Here is a 22,974-nt window from a genome sequence, read left to right on the forward strand (position 1 = left end):
AGTCTGCAGGCATTATTTACACGAAAAGGCCAGGCTCTACCTGTTTTCCACCTCTTCCTCAGTCCAGTTGTGTCAGAATTCTGGTCATGCAGGAATAGCTGCTGCTTTGCAACTGTAATCCTATAATTCCTGTACAGGATCGTCTTTTTGCTTTGTCATACCTAATCGGATTTGGAAATGGATGCCAGGTCTGTATAACTCACAGCAGAGCACTGTTAATTGCTCTGCCTGGCTGACAACTGTGATATTTTGTGAGAAACTGAGGAAGACTTTGCATCCTGTTTTATTTATTCCCAAGGTAGACTGAAACTGGGTGGTTTCTGCTTTTTTAGTGGAATTGCATCCTATATTTGGGTTCTATAGGAAATAATGTCTTCATTTTGACATCTATGAACATATTTGTCTGTATAATTTAATAAAAAATGAAGTTGCTTGTTCTGGTAAATAAGCTACCTGCTGTAAGATACTGGTGACAGATACAATGTGGAATATGTTTAATAATTTGAGTAAGAAATTGCTGATACCTTTAAAGGCACTGTTAATATGTAGAACAGACGTGCTTATTGTGGTAGCGGTATCAGGAAAGAAAACAGCTTTTGATCATGATCAGCTTTGTGCAATTCTAATTCTGAAGCAGAAGGTGCCACAATTCTCTTTTTGAGCAACCCTATTTTAAAATGAGACCTTCAATTTCATTCTAGCTCTTTCAGCCCAGGTTGGATTTTAATGTGATTTGTGACCTACTGCGAAGTTTGAGCAGTGGCCTTTCTCAGGATTTACTCCCCTGGGCCGTGCTCACCCTCTTTGCCTGAGGGCAAGGGCCTTCCAGGCTTTGTCCTGTATTTCAGCAGGCTTTGCCCGACCTTACCGAGGAGCCGCTTCTACGCAACTGTATGACCCGTCACACCGCACCTCGCCAGGACCACTTGGTTTACAATAGTGAGGTTTTTGGCTGGCAGTTATCATGTAATAAAGTAGTATTTCCAAGGGCGTGCTCAGCTGCAGCTGTGGGGGGAGCAGCCCTTGGGGGGATGTATCCCTACGTCCCCACGGTGTTTGGGCAAAAGGGTGGCGCTTTTTCACAGAAAGAGGTTTTATTTATTTTATTTTATTTTTTTTTTTAGGCGCCTGCGGTTGACTTTGCCAACACCCAGCCTCGATTTTTAAAAAGAGGGGAGGCACGGCCCCCTCTCCCCGCTCAGGCCCGCGGGGGCGGGCCGCGGCTGGGCCCGGCCCCGGAAGCCGCCGCCGCTCAGCTGACAGGCGCTGCCGGGGCCGGAGCGGGAAGATGGCGCTGCGGCCGGGACCCGGCGCGGGGGGTGCCGGCGGGGCGGCGGGCGGAGGAGGAGCAGGAGCAGCGGGGGCTGCCAGGTCTGTGGTGTTGGGGTCGGGGAGAGGGGCTGGAGGGCTGCGGGGGTGAGGGGACACGGACTGAGGGGGGGACAGAGATGAGGGGGAGGCTCATGGGGTGGGGGCTCGGGGTGCAGGTGGGATGTAGGGGCGGTGGGGTCGGGGTGCGTGGGGTCCCGGGTGGGGTTATAACGTGGGGGGACACAGCCATGGTGGATCCACGATTCGCTGGGATGTATTTGCCTTTTGGGGGCCCACCTTATCCCCCAGCTCACCTGGGCTTGGGCAGGTGTAGCCCGCTTGCCGTCAGGCTCCGCGGCCGCAATCTCAAATATTGGGGCGGAAAGGGGTTTGGGGATTTTGCCAGCCCTGCTCGGGTGCCGCTGGTGTCGGCAGCAATAATTGTTGCTTATCGCCACCGGGCAGGTTTGTGGCTGCTGTGGGATGGAGCCTCTGCTCGCCTGCCGCTGCTCTGAGGGGTTTTCTTCTCCCCTCCGTCCCACAAAGGGCACTTCAGCGAAGAAGGAGGACTGAGGAATAGTGTCAGGGGAAAGAAACAGTGGTAAAAGAGATGTGTGAACATGTCATTGTGGTTTTGAAAAGGCTAGAAAGCTGTATTTTGCTACCCTTGAAGACTTAGTAATTTTTTAATTTTTTTTTTAAACATAGGCTCTTGCGTGCTGTTTATCTGTTGTCCTACTTCTAGGGAGACTGGGTAAATTTTGCCTTTGACAAAATAAATTCGTTGAGTTGTCCTGGATATGTGAAGCCTAAGGTTTTGTCAGTGTTATTGGGAACGTGAGGATGAGGAGTTTGTGCCAGGGTGACCTTCAGGGTGCGGGTCTGGGGTGTCCCCATCGGCTCTCTGAGCCAGGTCACGGCTCTGCGCTGGGGAAGAGGCATCCAAGAGGTCCGGAATACTTGGGAAGAGAAAAGCTGAAGCGTATATGTCTGCCTGTGCATGCTGTGGAAGGGATGGGACTCTGTCTTTGTGTTTCCCCACGTATATAAATCTGAAACAGTTCTTGTGAGAGGCTGGATGGACCATGTAACCTCTTAGAGCAACACTACCTGCTCAGCAATTTAATGGGAAAGTAATGAAAATGCTGCAAGAAGACTATAGGTTTTTAAAAAATAAAAGGATTTAAAAATCATTGTTTCCTATTGTTATTATTTTTGTTTCTTTGAGAATGAAATCTGGAGGTAGAGGAAAAGGCCCGTTCTCTGTGTCTGTGTGGGCTCTTTGGCTTGTTTCACTTTAATTTTTGTGGATTTCTCATATTCAAAAAATACTATGTCAGTGTGTGTTGCATTGATAGAGTTGTACTGACTGGGAATTAAGGGGTTTAAAAATCCATTTTAGATAGGAAAATGTTATCTGTAGTTTGGAGCTTTTATAGTGAAGTATGAATACAGAAAAGGAGTTGCTTCATCCCACACTCCTGCATTTTGACCGAGGCTGTGCGTTGTCTTGTTTCAGGTTTTTTTTGAAACTCCATATTTAAAATACTTACCTGTTAGGAATTTACAGTTTTATATTGCTACTTTAAGAGTTCTATTGTAGGGCAATTTCTTAATTTTCCTTATTTTATTTTGTGCAGTGTATCACATATATTACACTTTCTTACTATTTTACCCAAAGTATTAGGGCTAGTTGCATGAACCTAGGTGGTAAAGTGCTTGAGAACAACAGAAATGTCTGCAGGTGCATTTAAATCCATTGTGGAAATAAAAAGAAGTTGTATTAAAATAGCATGCCTAAGAGTAGTCATCAAATCGATATATTTTAAACATCTGGGGTCATAAAGGTTTCCATTGTCTGGAAAGTGCATTTGGTCACTTTAAAACATACAGTCAGCTGGCTATAAATGTTCTTTTAGCCCCTAAACAGCGTACTGGTCCTTACAGACTGCTTAATTTATCATGCTTTTTTTTTTTTTTTTTTTTTTTTAATGAGACCATTCTAATTTAGCCTGTTTATTCTTAATTTGCCTGTCAGTGGTGTTATTGTAAGATAACTGGGATGAAAATACTTTCTTTAAAAGCAAATTACTTGTGACATTGTTTCTATCTGTACATGGTTATCAAGTTCAGTGGTTTTCTGTAGTGCTTCAGTTAATCTCACAAGTGACTGTGCCTTAGCTTGCTTTCTCAGTGATGAGAATCAGCCGCTTTAGCTAGATGCATGTGGGCATTTCTTTTGCATCTCGGAAAAGTAGTTTAGAAATAAAGTTCCTGTTGCTTGAATAAAGAAGTTGATGGGGGTTTATGTACGTGCATGTGTGGCTGATGTGGGCAGTTGCACAGCTAAATCTTGGAGCAAGGTCCGTGATGAATCCATGCTGCATGTGCAGAGTGCTGTGCTGCAGGAGCTTGCTTTACTACTTTTAACTAGCTCTTCTTCCAGTGCCCTCTAATTAGCTGCAGGTTTTTTTGTTGGTGTTTTTTTTTTTTTTTTTTTTTGAACAGAGACTTATAAATAAATCAGGAGCTCTGTAGAAAGGGATAAATATTTAATAGTCTGGCCTTTATTTGCTTCCAACAAGCAGTGGTACCTTGCAATGCTTGTTCAGTTGATGTTACGTTTGCTGATTTGGAAGAATTCTTGTTGACCGGATTCCCCAGCAAGAAGGGAAACCACAAAATTACGAATGCTTTTCCATACTTGTGAGCTTTTCAAAAATAACTTTTAATATTTCATCATTCTGACTAAACTAAGAATGGTGTACTTTTATGATGCCTAAGATTGCTGCACTTGCAGATCTGGCTTACGATAGAAGCTCTACACATCTGAGCTCGCACACGTTTTAAGGGGCATATTGCTGAGGAGGCACTCTGTACTGACAACTATTTCCACAGGTGAAACCAAGTGCAGGCAAAATTCAGTTGATTCACTGAGCTTCAGCTCCTGAGCAGACAAAACAGCTTTTCTGATCAGCACCGGAGTTCAGTTATGGGTTTCTCTGTGGTTTTTCAGTCAGCTGTTTGTCTTCATGATGTTAATATTTGTATGCTAAGAAGTAGATTAAAAATGACTGAATTGAACACCAGTCAGTTGAATCGACCTTGGCTGCAGGGTGAACTGAACCTGATCGAGAGAAGCTCAGCATGTGTTTTGAGATGAGAGAGCCTGTGTCCGCACAGCGCTTCACAGAGAGAAACCAAAAATCGTGGTGATTGAGGATGGTAAGACCTGGACTTGGTGGAAGGTGTAGGTGTGTGTTAGTTGTGGAAGGAGAAATTAGCACATAGTGGTCAGGGTAAAAGAAGAAGCTTCTGAGTTAGAGGATGAAATGAAGAGTAATATGGGTTGTCTTGGTGACCGTGTAACCCGCTGTCTGTATAGTGGGTAGGTGCAATTTGCTCCTGGATAAATGCATAATTTAAATCCCTTATTTTATCTTAGTACTCATATTACACAGCTCTTTTATATTTATAAACCAGGTTGGCTTTCGGAACTTCCTGCAGGTTTTGAAGAACTGTCTGCAGTCGTTTATGATAGCATTTTCTGCTTTACTCTCAGGCAGTTTCTTTTACATCCACCCTCTTATGCTGAGGAATATTGAATATCTGCAAGCGTGTTTCTCTTTCATGGCATTTTGATGTAATAGCTGCCTGGGACACTGAGTGAGGTTCTTGTTTGGTAAATTACTGCTGACATAGGTTTCTGAGAGTTGCTTGCAAATGAGACTTTTAAACTAGGTCCTTTTCTGCTGTTGGCAGCACAGCACATGCTTCCGTTTGAAATCGAGGGCTAGCAATTTCCATTATGATTTCAACTGAAAATTTAAGAGTTCTTCCTCCAGGTGCACTTGGCCCTTGATACTGGAATGAATATTTATTCCCAGGCACTGTTTTTCTTGTAATTAGATGTAACTGAGAAAATGGAAACTCGATTATTTCGTGATACTTAGTGTTTCAAAGAGGGCAAAAATGCCTAAGTGATGGGGTTTCATGGGTAGTTTATTTCTCTGCAGAAAAACTGTTACTAAGCAGCTGAGAACTATTGTCTGGTGCAGTTAATGGTCTTGCTGAATCAGATACTTCTACCAGGAGATGCTTATTCATTCTGCGGTGCTTGAAGGCCTAGCCTACACTAACAAACTGACCTGTTACCAACCTGCGTAGGTGCCAAAACTCTCTTGTGGGCGATGCCGATGAGTCAAAGCCATTTTTGTGCTGCTGTGGAGGATAAGATCTATTTCTTCCTGGCTTTGCAGGCTGTGACAGCACTGCTGGGACTCTCTGGTGCTTTGGGGGATCCCTGGGAGGGGTGGCCTTTTCCTTGAGGTGGGGTTGGGTTCTGCGAGTCCTGCAGGAGCAGGAGAAAGTGCTGAGCAGAAGGTGGGAGGCTTTGGGTGGTGGTGTTGATGTGCAAGTCGAGGTAGCTTTTTCATTCATTTATATTTGCACTAAAATGATAGACTCTCATGTACCCTTTTTTCCTCCTCCAGCTTCATGTTTCCTGTTGCCGGTGGTTTAGGGCCCCCTCAAGGTATGTATGGACTTAACATTTTGAGCATGAAGGTTCTTTTCTTTGTTTAGATACATTAAACAACTTAAAATAGTTCTGCACTGATGCTCAGAAACGTGATTATTAACTGAACTCCATAGCTGTTTTTTCTTTTGAATTCAGTACTGCTAAGCTGACTCTTGCAACTCTGTAAAATCTTCTATGCGTTGCTGAAGCAGCAGTGTTACTAGAATCCTAGATTAAAAGACCTAGGGAAACTATGGCTCTATTTTTAACCTGAATTTGCCTTTAAGATTTTTGTGTTATTTTGAGTGTGGTATTTAACCTCTTTATGCTTCATCTACCAGCTGTGTATACCCATATTGTGTGGGTGTTGCAAGACCTGGTAAATATTTACAAAGCACAGCAAGACCCTGGGACAAGAGTCACAACCTGTGTGGAAAGTATTAATACAATAGGAGAGCCTCAGCCTTAAATTACCTTTGTTCTCATTCCTGTTGCAGTACTGTTTAATTAATGGAAATACAGAGAGAACTTGTAGGGAAAGTGGAGAGTTTTCTTATAAAAAGTGTCGGTGACTAATTTATGGGTTATTCCTTATTGTGTCGAGTCCTTCCTGGAGTGCTTTTGTGTGTGATGTTCAGTTATGCACAGTTATAATTATCTCACAGTGTGCTGGTAACAAATGTGTCTTAGTGTATGTATCCCAAGATAGCAAAATATGAGGTATGAAAATACTGAAACATAATCCACTTGAATTTATTCAGTGAATTAATACATTCTGACTTGAATTGTCCAGTTTTGTTGAAGTCCAGCTTTTACTGACAAATATTGTAACCGTTCTAATACATGTAGCGGGCTAATTAACTTACAGACAAGTTATCCAGCCAGATCAGAGTGTGAAGTTGCATTGTGAAACGATGAGTTTATGTCTTACCTTCAAAAGCTGCCAGTTTATAAGTTTTCCCTTTTACAGAGAAATGGACAATTATCAGCACCAGTCAACCTGGTTAGTTAAATCTTTGTAATTGGAAGTGACCCTTTCAAAAACCACATGAGAAGAAACCCACAGAGAATCCTTAGGATGGTGGGAGAATTCATCAGTTTAGTTATCGGGAAAGCCCCATAACACATCTTCCCTTAGACTGATCTAAACTAAGGAAATTCAGTGGCTGCCTGCAGTGTAGCATATTTTTTTATTTTTTAAATGGTCCCACAAGACTGGAGAGTTTTTAGTTTTTTCCTTTCCTTTGCTGTTTTTTTTTTTTTAAAAAAAAAAAAAAAAAAAAAGCTTTGACACTAACTGGGAGCTTACTTTGTTTAATGTTTCATTGTAGGGATGATTCCTATGCAACAGCAAGGATTTCCAATGGTTCCTGTCATGCAGTCCAATATGCCAGGCATGATGGGAATGAATTATGGTTCTCAGATGCCTCCTGGACCCATGACCATGCAGGTGCGTGGCAATGAAATGTGGACTGAAATGAGCTACCTTGGGGCTTGTCTGACTCCGTAGTCCTCTCACAACTGCGGTGGGGCAAGAGGGTGGAACTTGGCTAGAACCTGAACTGGGGGTATCAGTCCGTAGTGGGCCATCATATTTTGTAGTATTCTCTTTGAAAATATTTCTGATAATTTCAGGAATCCTCCAAGTTTTGTTGGGATCTGGACAGGGAGAGTGGGGGTGTTTCACAAACATTACTCACTGTTGTAGAGAAGAGAGAAATGAGGGTGTAGTGTATGGACAGCATCAGTAATATTTGAAGTAACTTGGACATTATAGCCCACTCAAAGATGTGAGAAACTGAACTTTCATTTCATTATATGTGTTATGACACAAAAGTGTGATAAGAGAAGCATGGTTTCTGAACAAGAAAGGAAACAAAAGCATCAGCAAGATGTTTCAAAGCTGCCAGGTGCCACCTACTCCAAAGTAGGTTAGTAATAGTCTTGAATTGTTAAGTAACTATAATTCAAAACTCCCACAACATACCTCTTCTGTCTTTTTAATTTTGCTTCATGCTTTTTCTTCTTTTACTTTGGTTTTATGTACTTACTGTTAAGGTGGTGTACTGTGTAGTATTTTAAATGAGACCTTTATAAGCTGATAAGAAGTGAGTGTGTATACAATCTGATACATCATGACCAGTTCACTGAATTGTGTTATCCCTTTGTAACTCAAATGCCGGAGTTAACAGAATTAAATTTCCTGAGTTGAGGTGGCAATTCATAAATTTTCTTTTTAAATACCTTGTTCTGGGGAGCAAGTAATCTCTTAAATGTGCTGTATTTTCTCATGTGACCTGTTTTCCCATTTGTCCTACTTCCTGTGTTTCATTCTCATTCTTTTTCTTGCTTAAAGTAACTTTGTCTTTAACTCTGCTGTTGTTAATTGAGGACTAAAAATGAAATACAAGTAGCTAATATTATGTTTTCTCTTTTTTTTTCCAATTGGCACCATATGTGCTTATGTACAAATTTGCACTTTGCTGAAATTTAATATTTTGGCATGGCTTTGTAGCTAAATTGCTATGTGACAAACTGAATTTATTGTATATTGCCATCTCCTTACACTTCCCTCCACCTGGAATTTATTAGATTAATTTTTATAAAATTTACAGTGGGAAGATGTTTTTATGAGAGCTGATCTAAATATTATAAACAACTTTTGTTCTCTTCCTATGTGTTCTGATACCAAATATAAAATGAATGGTAAGAAAAGTATATTATTTTCTAGCCCCTTCTATATTAGGCAAGCTTTGCTTCTATAACTGTACATTTCTCAGCAAATGTTTCCGATACTGATGCAATTTATTTAGACAGATCTCCTCTTGGCTGTTGTCGTATACAGTCTCCCTCCCCGGGACCCCCAGATAAGCTATGTTTGCAAAACGACCAGGCCACGTTTTGCCAGCATCCATTGTTGGCTAGGTGTGTGCACCTCCAGCAGGGAATTTAAAAATATTATGCAATCACTTAGAACAGGAAACAAAAACCTCAAGAAAACCCAGAAACGTGGTACCAAACCATGTGTAACACTGTAGGGTGCCTGTAACCTTCTTCCTCATGAAGCAGGTTGTATGGATATGAAGTCTTGATTTTTGCATTTGACCAGAAGAGCAACCTGTCTGCTAAAATTCTTTAAGAATTGTAGCTCATTATTGAGAGGGAAGGGTGCCATCTACTGAATGCTCCGTTCTGTAGCAGCTAGTCCCTGCTCAGATGCTGCTCATCCAACTATTCTTAACGCTCTTAATTTTACGACTTTGGCAGGGTGCAGTTGCCTTTTGGTAATTGGTTTGGCTTTTTCTATGGAAAAAAAAAATAATCTTGGAGTTTCGTTATTGATTTTGTTCTAGGGTGGCATGCCCCTGGGGCCGATGCCAGCGACTGGAATGCCTTATATGGGACAGGCTTCTTTCTTGGGGATGCGCCCAGCAGCCCCACAGTACACCCCTGACATGCAGAAGCAGTTTGCAGAGGAACAACAGTAAGTGACACTTTGCTGACTCTTTGGAAATTATTCTTTTTCAAGGGGCAGATGTAGTCTGGAGGCATGGTCCACACAGTAAAAATATTGATAGTTTCTGTAGCAAAGTAGTCCATTTAGGGCTATAGAATATTGTTGAGATCATTCCATTGCATTTAAAGGCCATCTATGAAGTTAGTAGTGGCTGTCATACAGCTCTGAGAAAAAGTAGAAATGTGTGCACCAAGCGTCAGAATTTGAGACAGAAGAAATGGAAAAATCAAGCCGAAGCTCGCCATGAAAACTGTGGTGAAAAATTATTTTTAGATTTTTTTTTTTTTTTGTAAATCATTTTGCTTCAGGAAGAGGTTTGAGCACCAGCAGAAATTCTTGGAAGAAGAAAGAAAACGGCGCCAGTTTGAAGAGCAGAAACAAAAGCTGAGGCTCCTAAGCAGTGTGAAACCTAAGGTATGTCCTAAATAATAAGGGAGGTGTGTGTTTCTTCAGGTTTGTTTTTTTTTTTTTTTTTTTAATGGCTTTTAACGGGATGGTCTCTTTCAACAAGCAAATATGTGAGGAACTTAATATGAGACATCAGATTACATCTTGAAAAGCATCTGGAATAGTCACTCCTTTACACACTCTTAATGTAAGCAAAGTCTGGTGTTGAAAATGAAATCAGCTTTTGAAAAATAAACCAACCTGGTGTGTAACATTTAGGAACAGATTGAGTTTCTGAAATAGAGAATGTTTGGTGGCTTGTTTGTTGACTGTCCAAAGTTTTGAACACTTACAATGAGCTCGAAGACTCTGATCTACAAGAATACAAATAGCTGAGTAAGGTTTCTGTGTTGTTCCTGTGCATAAAGCTTTGCCTAAAGACTGAGAAACGCTGTTATGGTGTAGTGTGCAAAATAAATGCTTTCTAAATATGGGAGTTATTGTTGATATGCTTCAGGAAGGCACTGCTGGAGAAAGAAGGGTTTAATCTAAGAGCAGGCATTGCTAATTTTTGTATGGAAAAAGTGTGGATATTGAAAGAAAACTGAACTGTTCCGTGAATTTTTCCAAATGTGTTCTGTGGTGTTTCAGACAGGTGAAAAAAGCAGGGATGATGCTTTGGAAGCCATTAAAGGAAATTTAGATGGTTTTTCCAGAGATGCTAAAATGCACCCAACACCAGCATCACATCCAAAAAAGCCAGGTTTGTAATTTTTCTCATCTTCCAACTGAAATTAAAACTCGTAATATTTGAAATCCTCAGCAGGGGGAACTAATTCCACGAAATATTTTTATTTGGTGGTACAAAGTGAGTGGACTAACTGTTTTGTAAAATAAAGTGTCATTCCAGCAGCTGTTTGCTTAGTCAGGTTATGAGGGTGAGATATTAGATACCAACTTCTATTCAAAGACTTGAAATCTTTAAACACAGCACATTCAGCTTTCTTTTACTGTGAAGTATCATGGAAATTGATAATGCGTGTGTTCTTTTCTAGTCAAAGCATTAATTAATGTTTAGCAGAGTGCTTTTGAAGCTGAGAGGTGCTATACAAGTGCTAAGAATGATCAGAACGTTGTATAATGACTTCAGTGTCCTGTAACAGCTTACTTGTGTACCACTGCCTGGGCATGGTCAAACCAAAACCACCTGTATTCTCTTCTCAGTAATTACTACATTTGTAACAGTTATTACTAAAGATTTCCTACGGGTTGTAATATAGTTTGTTCTGCATCTAGCCTGAAACAAAGCTTATCTAGACAAGTTTTGTCCTATATAAAATCTTTATCTCTAGTATGGATTTGTTCTTTGATAGTTTTGAAGTTACAGGTGGCTTCTGACAATTTTTTGTTGTCTGTAGGTTTGCCCATCGCACATCAGTGCTGTTAAAAATGTTAAATGCTAGGGATCAAACAGCAGATTGTCTAATTTACTACACATTTCTTACACATTTTATGATATATTATTGAGCTTTTGAGGATAAAACACTCCTTTGATGGAGAATGTCCCCCCGTGCATACCCTCATTATGTCCAGTTTGAAGTATTACTTCTTGATTTGTTTTCATCCGGTCTATTTAAAACAAACAGAATACTTCTATAGCCAGTGTAAGAAATCAAGTTTCAATCAAAGTGTTTACATCATAAAAACCTGGGAGAGAAGATGCATGGTTGGAAGTGGCTGCTCAGTTTTACCTTAAGTGTTTGTTATGCTGACAATAACTGTTCACATCTCTGTCAAATAACGCATTCACTGCTGTTTCCCCTTTCCCATTTGCTATGTATACCTAGTATTTGCCACTTTTCCTACCTTTCCACCTGTGAACCTTTTTCCTCATCACTTTGCATTGTGTGTTCATTCCATTTTTGCAGATCATCCCACACCATCCCATTCTGCTGTATCTGTTTCCCACTCTGCTTTTCTCGATGATGAAGAATTTAGTGACTTTATACAAGGGCCTGTTGAAATCCCCAAACTGGTGCCTCAACCCACCTCTCAGCCTTTTCAGCCTTTCCATTCTGCTACTGAGGCTGGGCAACTGCTTTCAGAAAAGGCTGTGGTCCAACCTCTCCCTCCAGCCCAGTCTCCAGTGTTATCCATCCTGCATGGTACAACTGGGCAGGTTCCTTATTTTCCTACCTCTGCATCTTCACCCAATATCCATAAAACAGGTAACGCTGAAGTATCTTTTTTTTTACATGTCACCTTCTGTCATAGAGCTACACAGAGTCTTTACTTATTTTGCTGGCTTTTTTTTCAGTCTGGCTGAAAGAAGTAATATATAGGCACTTAAGTAGAAACCTGCTGATCCATGGGGAAAGGTGATTTAAGTCCCATTCTTTCTTCCCTTAGAACTGTACTGTAAAAGCAAGTCACATGTGGATCCAAAGATTGCTTAATATGCATATGGCTGATTTTAAGTGAATTAAGTCTTATGTGCTAGCATCTTCATAAGTCCATGTAGTACAAAAAGATACAGTTGAGATGGTGATATAAAAAGTAATTATGCTGATGTGGAGCACTTGTGTGCTTCCTCTCTCGGAGGCTAATTGGATGTTGGTGAGATTAACATGAAGAATTTTGCAGATGTAAGTAGATATTGGACACTTCTGCTATTCATGCCTAGATGATTGTGCAACGGTAATCCTAATATAGAAAATAATTTCATGTATTCCTTCTCCTAATTGTTGCCTTTTTGTTGAATTTATTGTGTATGCATGGTAAGTAAAGGGCAGAATCAGGCTATAAGTGTTTGAACAGGGTGGTGCTATTGGTCTGAGCTGGGATGGATACTCATCTTGATAACTCATCAGTGGTACCAATAATACTTTTCCTTTGAAAGTGTGGAATTGCAATCTGGTTGTTTAATAACAAAATACAAATAATTCCTCCTGCTGTTTATTCAGGCTCTTCCTTGGAGGAGAAAGTCTTAGATAATGGCTCAAATGAATCTGAACAAGAGCAAACCAAACTTAAAACATCTGAAGTTGGGCACAAAGCCTCGGCTGCAAGCCAAGTTCATCCCAGTTTAACCATCAATGACTGGGATGTTGTAGGTGGACATGAAAGTGGTACCACTGCTGCAGAGGTGCACAAGGCGTCAGAACAAAACATAGCAGTTGAAGAGTGTGGTGAGCAAATGAAACGTTTGACAGAATTTGAATCTAATAAGGTGCTGCTTGAATGCTAACACTCTGTACACTAATTCTAAGGCCAATCCTGCATAATTTTGCTCTGAACGCCTGCTTGAATAATATGTCAGTGCCTCCTGCTCCTTGCTAAAAGTATAACAACTACGATTTTGCGCTGAACTTTTTCCACGTGAGTTTACTGCTGTAATCACTTTTTAACATGTTTGTTTAATCAGGTCTGTTGTTGTAAAATATTCTATCCTCTTTCTTGGGGAAAAAAAAGATGTGCTCTCTAAAGAATTTTTTTTTTTTTTTTTAATTATTTAAGGAAATGTATTGCTGAAGATGGTCAATCTCATGGTGGGTTTTCATCATTTAACTTTGAGGGGATAAAATATTGTTAGGTTAAAACTCTTAGCTAGTTAATACTTGTTTCCAAGACAACTTGCCATTCATATGCATTATGTCTAAAGCTATTTGTGCTTTAGGGATCAAAATTTCCAAAGCTGGACTAGATGAAAACTTTATGCAACTTTAGTTCCAACTTGGGTTTTATTTAAGATCACTGTTGATTGATTTTGTTTTATTCCAATCAAAAATAGATGCAGGTTCTCTGGTGCACCTTGATTAGTGCTCTGATGTTGTACTCAAGGTTTACATGAAACGTGGGCTCCACTGTAGTCAAGTATGATAATACTACATGTAGTCCTTTGTGTAATCTCACTTTATTGTGGGGTGAGAGGAGACGGAGGACGGGGAGGCAGCTCCTGGTCTGTAGGTAATTGAATTGGGCACTTTCTCAAGGAGCTATTTCTTTCCTAGAAGTTGCATAACTTTTTATGAATAAGCTTATGTGTTTCTCTCCTCAGACATTGGATATGTTGCTTTCAAGTGTTTTCGTATCCAATATATTTAAAAACCATTATTGGATGAAATTAAATGGTCTGAAGGGACATTTTTAAGTGGAGGGGCTTTGTAATACACACTAAATTGCTAGAAGTGACTTAACTTTAAAGAATATACAGCATGAAATAGGAGCTATTCATTTATTCATAGTTTAGTCAGTTACATTGTTTATTTTGTACAAATTCAGCACAATCTGGTACCTGATTAAAAAAAAAAAAAAGGGGTGGTGTGGAGCGGTGTGGAGGGAGGCAGGAAACTGTCCTTGTTTAAGAGCGTGAGACAGCGAGTTTAAATACAACCTGCAGATGAAGGTGATGTTGGAAGTGATTATGTAGAATAACAATAGTTAAGAATAGTTCCAAGTGTAGTTAAGGGTGCTTTGAAGGATGAGCTGAAATACTTTGTGAGCAACAGAAGTTAAGTAAATGATAATGCGGAAAAATGGCAGACCCTTAGTCACCTGGATATTATCAAAGGTTTGAGTAAGACTCTCCTATCTTTCAACTAAATACGGCTGAGGATTCTGTTTTACTTCTTATATTATTTAAGAGGCTGAATTTTATCAGAGAGATTCAAGGGTGAGAAACTAGAATAGGTAGGATGCAGAAGTGTATGGAAGGATGGTTAAAGCTGAAGAGTAATGAGACTGGAGGAAGTAGCAAATTTATTTTAATTGGCTGGTGAAATGGAAGGAATTGCTTATATTAAAACATGCTTGGAGTTGTGGGATGATTAAAAATTAGACTGCAGTCAGGAGGAATCCATGTGGAAGATGAGGAGTTGCAAGGGTGCTGGGAAAGACAATGAAATCTGAAATTATTCTGATTTTTGTCAGAGCTTCATCTGAGATGAGCATAAAATCTGCTCAGGGAAGTTAGCTAGGAAGTCGAACCGTGAGACTGAGGAGAAGAGTCCGGACAGAGGAGGAGGAGTTCACCGGTTCACAGGGAGTAAAGTGTGGCAGGTCATGCTGGGAGAGCCTGTAGCAGTGAAGGCAGCTGTGATGTCTTCTGGATCTGAAGACTAGGAGCAATGGGGCAACAAATAGGGGTTTGTGAACATGGGATAAAACCTTGCTGAGATTAAGTCTAATGGGCTGTTTGTGTATTTCTCTGATAAGGGTGTTTTGGTGGAACATTGTGGTTCTTATGGTAGGTGTGAATTTATTTATTCCACAAGTAGCCCTAATAGCATATAGTTGATGGGAAGACCAAATTTGATATGGCACAGAACTCCTGCTGTGAAATTTTAAGAGAAAGTGAGACCTGAGCTTCTGTACAACTAAAAATTAAGAGGGGGGGCAAATGAGGAGCTCCTTATTTCATTATGTACGTAACTATATTCTTGCTGTTACTGCCAAATCATTCTAGTTATTATGTTGAAATACTTATTCTTGCAGTAGCTGTTTTTCCTCTGAGCACAGTGATTCCTATCTGAAATCTTTGCCTGAAATGCTAAATGATACTGACCAGCTATGTTCTAGTCTCTAAGATCTTTATACTCCGAATCTGTGTATCCTAATACAACTCTGTCTTTTTCTTACTGAATGGAATACGTTTAGGCGTTGGAGTGTTCCCTTCACAGGACCCAATTCAGCAGATGATGCCTCCTTGGATTTACAATGATACCTTGGTCCCAGGTAAACAAGAAAGTGGGCATTTAGCCAAGTGGGCAATGTAAGGTGTGAATGTATGTGTGCTTATGCTGCCATTTATTTATCAAAGCATTATTCTTCAGCCGTCCAGTGAATCCTATATCTTTGATATGTTACGTATTTATGGTGGCTTTATCTGCATTTGAAGCAATATGGGTTTTATTCAAGCATGATAAATGTTTAACCTAGAATTTGTTATGATGGCAGATTATGCTAGTGGAGGTTGCATTGCTGATAATACCGCTTTCATGGGTAGTCTGGTTTTTGGCATGTCTTATAACTAAGCAGGCTCATTTCTTAAGGCTATGTATCTTATATATGCGAATACCACAGTAAATAGAAAATGAAATGCTGGAGTAAGTATTGATTACACTGGGGTTTAAATATATAAAGTTGTTACAACTATCTTTTTATATGGATTATTCTGCAATTTCATTGAAGAAACATGTTTTGAAATGGAGCACTAAGTGTATTTTATATAAAATATTTCTTTGCTTGTGTTAAACTTGTCTGTAAAGACCATCCAATAACGCATTTAGATGAAATGTGATCATACAGTACAATGCCAGAATGCACTTTGAGTGTTAGTAATTTGATATAATGTTGAGTTTGAAACAAAATAGAAAAGCCATCTTAAATTCACTTGAAAACAGCAGTTGTCATTGTCTAATACTGACTCCCTCTTAACAGACTTGTATAAGAAGATTTTGGAAACTACTTTGACGCCTGCTGGAATAGATACAGCTAAGCTCTATCCCATACTGATGTCGTCTGGATTGCCCAGGGAGACCCTTGGGCAGATATGGGCATTAGCCAACCGTACGACCCCAGGGAAGCTCACAAAGGAAGAGCTCTACGCTGTCCTGGCTATGATAGCAGTAACTCAGGTATGACTAACACTCTGGAGATTAGCACAGGAAGGCAGCTCGCTTCACTAACCTGCCATAGGCTGCGTGCTAGCACAAGCGGCTGGTGGAGCACACCTGTAGTAAAATACCACTTCTGCTGAAGTCTAGAGGAGAAACTCCCCTTGTAACTTCAGTGGGATTATAATTTCATCCCCAGCAGCTACATTTCAGTTACTCCTTTCTTTTGTGTCAGCTGAGGCTAGTTCTTAGATACACCTACCAAGCACGCGTGTGTGTATTTCTAGTAGAAAATACTGGTGGCTTTTCTTCTACTGTATACACATCTGTTTTCCTCAAACTATATGGTTCCTGTATCCCTCAGTCTGCAAATATCTAGACTTGCTACCTCTCTCCTGAACCAGTGGAGTGTTAATTTTAGGCTGCCATTCCTTGTCACCGTCGTGTTATCTCTTAGCAGTTTATTTCTGAATACCAGCTCTGTATGAGAACTAAGGCAAGAGCATCTCGAGTGTTGAAGATCGAAGCTGAGGTGCCTCGTGGGAGCGGTGTGTGGGAAAGATGATATAGCACACACCAGGTGCAGTGTAGCTTTGCTCGCCGGTGCTTACTAGGCTGGTGTGCTAAAAGCCAAACAAGAATGCTGTCGTATACCTCTGCCCACCCAGGCAGGTATCATTACCCTCGGTGTAACTCCAGCAGTCAGGGGCTTGAATAGGATTCACTTATAGAGGCTCCTGATAGTATGTTTTTCTTTGGAAGGTTTACCTGAAGCTTGACCAGTCCCCGGCCCTTTCATGATTTCAGTTATACAAGCTAGAAACTGGACTTGAGACTGCGGTAAGCATTTTTGCTGATGCGTATATGGTTGTGTTTGCTTTTCTGCCTTTGCAGAGAGGAATCCCTGCGGTGAGTCCTGACGTGCTAAACCAGTTTCCAGCTGCCCCCGTTCCTACTTTAACTGGATTTCCGCTGCCACTGCCTGCCGCGGTGAGCCCGCAGCCCCTGATGCCCTCGCCGCCGGTCTCCGTGCCTCTCAGCAGCATCGGGCCGGCTGTGATGGGGATGAGCATCACGGCACCGGCGGGCGGAGCTGCAGGACAGCCTTCCGGAGGCTTCGTGCCGCCCTACCCGCCCAGCCAGGTTAGCTCCCTCTTCTTGCCTACCAAACCTCCCTTCTTCTGGAAGGAGAACGAGCCCGGCTCTTTCAAGGCCACGTAGTGACAGCAGGCTTTTGAGTGAACAGCAGAAACTGGAGCTGAAATCTGACGCGTGACATCTGAAAATGTGAAGTCACGCCGCTAAGGATGTTTATTTTTTTTTTTTTTTCCGTTTCCTTCTGGTGGCATTAGAAGAGGTACAAAAGCGTTCTCCATTACAAACTAATTGCACTGAAGGAGGATTTTAGTTGTGGTTAGGATTTTGTAATGCACATAAAATGGAATTTTAGCTTAAACTACAGAACAGACTCTATTAGCTGGTAAAGTGAGTGAGTTTTCAGGAGAAGCTGAGAACTATGAAAACCTTTGCTTTACAACACTGTAAATCATGTGGGGGATAAATTTTGCTGTTTACAAATATGGTTCATCCTTCTTTGGAAAATATTTCTTCTGATGCTTTTGCTGTGTCTGTTGATTTTAAATTATTGATTGAATTAAATTATTAATATTTGTCCTATATTAAAAGATTACATGGCTATGATCAATAATACATTTAATGTGAAAGGAGCAGAGTTCCTTATTCACCTGTTCTTCATGCATACGACTTGTAATCCTGTACACCTTGTGTGTGTTTTGAGTTGGGTGAGGTGCAGGTGATGTGGAAACACTGACCACACCACTTTTGCCTGCTAACGTTGAAAGGTTTTTTATTTTATTTTATTTTTTTTTGCATTTTTTTTTTCCCCTCTTAAGTCAGTCACACTACGTTGAACTGCTTTCATGCTACATGACAATTTGAAAAGACAGCAGTATAGCAATTTACATGCTGTTTGTAATTCAGGTAGTAAAAGCAGAAGATGACGACTTCCAGGAGTTTCAAGATGCTTCAAAGTCTGGCTCACTGGATGACTCTTTCACTGATTTCCAAGGGGATGTGGCTGGCTCCTCCAAAGCAGCCAGTTCACAGCACCGGAGCAGGTAGCAGATCTTTGATTTCCACCCCTTCAGTATTTTAGAACTCTCTTAAGAAATGAAATGTTTTCCTCTCTTGTGGGTAGCTTTCTAGCCTGTAATTTTCTTCTGTCACCTGACTTCTACTCTGACAGTTTCTTTTGAAGGTTGTTACAAGTACAATTAGGCTTTCTGAATCAAAAATGACATTTGATGTGCCATAGGTGGTTGGCCATTCTTTAGCATTCTAGTCATCACGCTGAGGTAAATTGCGTTTACAAGGTATGGGGATAGGTTTTCAAGTGTTTATACTACTGCACAGGCAATTGAAAGTTACTTCATACTGTGCATTCAGGCGAAAATCTTACATAAAGCTATTTGGAAAAAATACACTGGGACAGAGGAGTTCTGCATTCAGTGCTGTGTGCTTCCATTAAAAGTGTGACCCCATGTTTGTTAGAGTTGATAGAAACCATTTGCTGCCATCAAGGTCTTTCTTCAGGCCTTGAACATGGACCCCAAAATTCATGCAAAGAACATGACACTCTACTCTTAAATGACCGAGAGCTCCAGTGGACAGGGCTTTTATTTCTATCGTTTCTATGTCCAGTGCTTAAACATTTGATAACTGACTATAAATCTCAATGGAAATCGCATTCAGACTTCAGTAATCTTGGCTTTTCATTTGGGAGACTGCCAAATGTAATTCTGGATCAGGCAAATTTTATATAACAAAATAAGTAAGCATGTTTACTTCCTTTGAGAGTTTACAATTAATCTTTCAAAGTCCTGTGATTTCAGAATTTCAGTTTTGTTTCCTTTTAGTGCACATGGCAAACTTTTATATACTTCCCAGGTGTCTAACTGTGGACATACAAATTTTCTGTGTATTGAACTGACTGTCCTTAGTTGCAAATAGAACTAGTGCTTTCCAGGTAAGCAGTGATTACCAGTTGCTTCCTCAACAGTGACGTCAAATGGGAATAGTAAAACAAATTGTTCTGTTACACCGTGCCTAATGGCATTCTGTGTAGAAATTAAATTTTGCTGATGTAAATCAATGCCACATGCATCTGAAGATGCTACATTTTCAGTGTATCTTAATTTGTATTAGATGTCATTTTGCAATTAAAGCTATTCTGATACTGAAAGTTTTAACAGAAACATTGTTTGTAAATTGCACAATGGGAAGTAGAGGATCATAAAAAAAAATTTTAAAAAAATTAAAAATGGTGTTTCTTTTTCACTGCAGCAGTTCTCTTTATTCAGTTGTAAAAGCATTCAGTTTTGAACAGAATGTTACAATGAGCTATAATCTAATTGCTTATGGAGCTTTATTTAAAAAAAAGCCATCTGTAGAGTACAGATGATTAACCATTACATTTGCCAAGATTGCATATCTAATAGCCTGTTTTGCAGTGATGTGAAATTTAATTATATTACCATAAGCTATATTTTTCTGACATTGTACTGTCTGTCTGCAAGCATCACAGACCATCATTAGCACGTGTGTGCAAGTGCTAGGTTTGTATGTTGCTTGTAGGCTGCTGATAAGGAGATTTAAATGGCTCTGGAAAGATTCTTGCTTCAGGCCAAGGAATGCCATAGAAATTCATTCACGTTTTCAATGTGCATAGTATTGAATGACATAAACTAGAGGTAAAATGCATCATTCATATGTAAAGGATGTTGTTCTGTAGAGCTGCCAAGGTCTGATAAGGGGGCTTGTGTGGAGGGCAAGCAAAGCTCTCGCAGAACGTCTTCTGAATTTTACAGCAGTTGCTAACGTGGTGTTAGGTTATTGTGATGGTTTTACTATATAGAGTGGAGTGTGTTTATGTGCAAAAAGATTTGCTTGTGTAACTGTGGACCAATCCTTATTTTGCTGATTAGATAGCTACCTAAACTCACTGATTTGCACTGACAGAAATTCAGTTACCCTTTCCTTCCTTTTGAACAGTCATTCTGCTTTATTCTCTTAATTTTGCAATGTGTAATGACATATAATCAAAAGTAGATAAACTGAAAGTATGGAGCTGGCAAAATCTTGTGCAGTTTTAACTCTTTACTATATGTAGCTCTCTCAGGGAGAATTGTCCTTATGCTGCCCTGGGCAAAGTGATAAATTAAACTGCAGTGATTCCTGGGGTATGTTTGTGTGCTTATTCTCTCCTGGGCTAAGAGTTCCTGCGGCGTAAAGTTCTGGAGTGCTTTGTTCATGTTTTGGTACAAATTAAAATCAAGAAGGGTGAAAATTGACTTCTGGCCTAAAGAAATACAATTAGGGGAGATCAAGTGTGAATTCACCCATCAGTTACCCAGCTGCCTGTTTACACGCTCTTATTCTTATTAGGTATTGAGGTAGTTTACATCAGGTTCTTGATTAAGCACTCTTTGGGGTACAAGCTTAGGTTTAGTGATTCTGGAAATGTAGATTTCTTATGGATAATTTAAAGATCTTTGCTTAGATCTTTGCTTTTATCTCTTTTGTTTTTAGTGTTCCTTCTTTACTTATGCCACTCCCAGGTAATAAGACACTCTCATCAACTGATAAGTATGCTGTGTTTAAAGGAATTGCAGCTGAGAAGCCTTCTGAAAGTACAGCTACTTTTGGAGGTAAAAGGAAAAACATACAACCACTATGAGCAATTTATTGTAATATTTTCTATGTCTTGGTTTGGGCATTGATAAGATATTAATACTTAAAAATCAGAGAAATTACGCCAATATAAAATTTACTATATGAATTCATAGTATCTTGATGTAACTGTATTTATTTTCTCATATTCACTAGATTGTGGAGACAAGTATAGTGCTTTCCGTGAATTAGAACAACCATCAGAGAGCAAATACTTAGGTAAGCAGTATGTTTTTTGGAGCTCTTTCAACATATTTTCATTATAGGTTCTTTTAGCAGTTCTCTGTGAGCTGCAGAATTTCCATTGCTAGAATTGTAGAGTAATGATGCTTCTGATTCTCTAAACAACTTAGCAGGAAGTATCCTGAAAAAATGGTGCAATATACTATGGGAACAGCCTACAGATTTTATTTCTAGGAGACTGGCATTTCTTCTGAGTGCTTCTGAGCTTTATTTAAAAAAAAATTATATGATTGGCATTTGTTCAGTTTAAGTAAGGAATCATGTATTCTTAGAAGACAGAATAAGATACTTCAGGACAAAACTGCAACTTTTTTCCTTTTTGAATGCAAAGGATTTAAACTTTTCCTATCTCTGGTGCTCTAAGGATAAATCTAATCACTTATTTTGAAAGTTGTGTTTAACTGCTTTTGATTGGGAAAAGTAAAACCTAGACGGCGTCTGAGGTTAAACATCTGCGTAATTACGAAAGCAGAGTCTCCCTAAGCCTTTTCCAGAACCATCTATTGTCTAACTCGCTTATGCAAAAGAATTGGTAATCTCATCTTTTTAATCAGATGAGGGAAATAAATCTCAAACTCTACTAACTTTCATATATTATCAGTAGACAGATCAGAAGTTAAACATATTGCTAACTTAACCTGACTGCTACAGAGCTGTGTTATACCCGGCATTTTGTTTCGTTGTTAGAGAACGACTTCAGATTCTAGGATAAAACTGCTTACCTGGGAACACTCTTACTCCTTATTTTTCAAAGATGGGATTCTGAGTTTCAGAAACTCAGTGCCTGAAACTCCTGTAATGTTTTGTGAGGTTTTCATGCTCAATACCTCTTCAGGATTAAATGCATGCAATGAAATGAAATAACAACATTTTATCTCTTTCTGTACATGTTCTAAAATATAGAAAATTACTCTATTTGCCTGCTATCCCGAGCTGACCACTCTTAACCCTTTCACCAGCTTCCATTTCTAATGGAAAAGTTTGCAATTCATCAGTAAGTTTAGTTTGCTGTGATGTTTTAGTTTTGATCAATGAATGGCAATTTCATGAATATTTGTATTGTTGTTGGGCCAAGTGAATTGATTTGGAGGGGAGGGAGAATGGAAGAACGTGTCAGGTGTAGTTGTGGTCCCTTAGTACCATTATGAAGAGCATTCTTTTAAATCTTGGTTAAACTAATTGAAAGTATGGCACTCTGTGGTAGTTTAAGAATTAAATGTTAGAGGTGTACTTCTAAAATAGAACTAAATCTGTTTATTGGACATTTCTCTTAAAGTATGCATCAGTACTTTAAAACTACAAATAGTCTAAGGCTGTACATGCTGGTGAATGGGTTAAACAACTCAACATTTTTTTCATGTTCAAAAGAAATTGCTTTATAAAAAATAATTACGTATGAACAGGAAGAAACTGACAAAATTAGTACACCAAAATATTTAATGGAAATTCAATGAAAACACTGTTACCTGATGTTTAATCAGGTTTAAATTATAAACCTTACGTAGCACAATCTTGCGTTCAGTAGGCAGCTGAACCAGAGATTTGCACATCTTATGATTAATCACGCTCACTTTCATGTGAAAGTCTGTCTCCAAGCTTCTTAGTAAAACTGGAATCAGTCTTAGCAGGAGCTA

At 39.7% G+C, this 22,974-nt stretch overlaps 1 protein-coding gene across 8 annotated transcripts in view; it reads left to right on the plus strand.

Annotated features, from left to right (window-relative positions):
• The first annotated feature begins 83 nt into the window (after positions 1–83).
• Positions 84–22,974, plus strand: part of SYNRG (synergin gamma) — a 41,374-nt gene continuing 18,483 nt past the window's right edge. For 2 of the 8 annotated variants that reach the window (XM_033004879.2, XM_042791357.1), the window contains exons 1-13: positions 1,161–1,371; positions 5,805–5,845; positions 7,162–7,280; positions 9,184–9,314; positions 9,656–9,761; positions 10,386–10,497; positions 12,698–12,922; positions 15,390–15,467; positions 16,173–16,369; positions 17,243–17,491; positions 18,350–18,486; positions 20,957–21,075; positions 21,254–21,316. In XM_033004879.2, the coding sequence (XP_032860770.2) occupies positions 1,289–1,371; positions 5,805–5,845; positions 7,162–7,280; positions 9,184–9,314; positions 9,656–9,761; positions 10,386–10,497; positions 12,698–12,922; positions 15,390–15,467; positions 16,173–16,369; positions 17,243–17,491; positions 18,350–18,486; positions 20,957–21,075; positions 21,254–21,316 (1,660 nt within the window). In that variant the 5' untranslated portion in view covers positions 1,161–1,288. Of the gene's footprint in view, positions 299–1,159; positions 1,372–5,804; positions 5,846–7,161; positions 7,281–9,183; positions 9,315–9,655; positions 9,762–10,385; positions 10,498–11,662; positions 11,963–12,697; positions 12,923–15,389; positions 15,468–16,172; positions 16,370–17,242; positions 17,492–18,349; positions 18,487–20,956; positions 21,076–21,253; positions 21,317–22,974 lie in introns of those variants that run through there. The other 6 variants (XM_042791356.1, XM_033004881.2, XM_033004876.2 and 3 more) reach the window with 5 other exon arrangements.

The sequence above is a fragment of the Tyto alba genome, unplaced genomic scaffold (genome assembly GCF_018691265.1).
Source record: "Tyto alba isolate M040663 unplaced genomic scaffold, T.alba_DEE_v4.0 Super-Scaffold_19, whole genome shotgun sequence".
Taxonomy (NCBI): domain Eukaryota; kingdom Metazoa; phylum Chordata; class Aves; order Strigiformes; family Tytonidae; genus Tyto; species Tyto alba.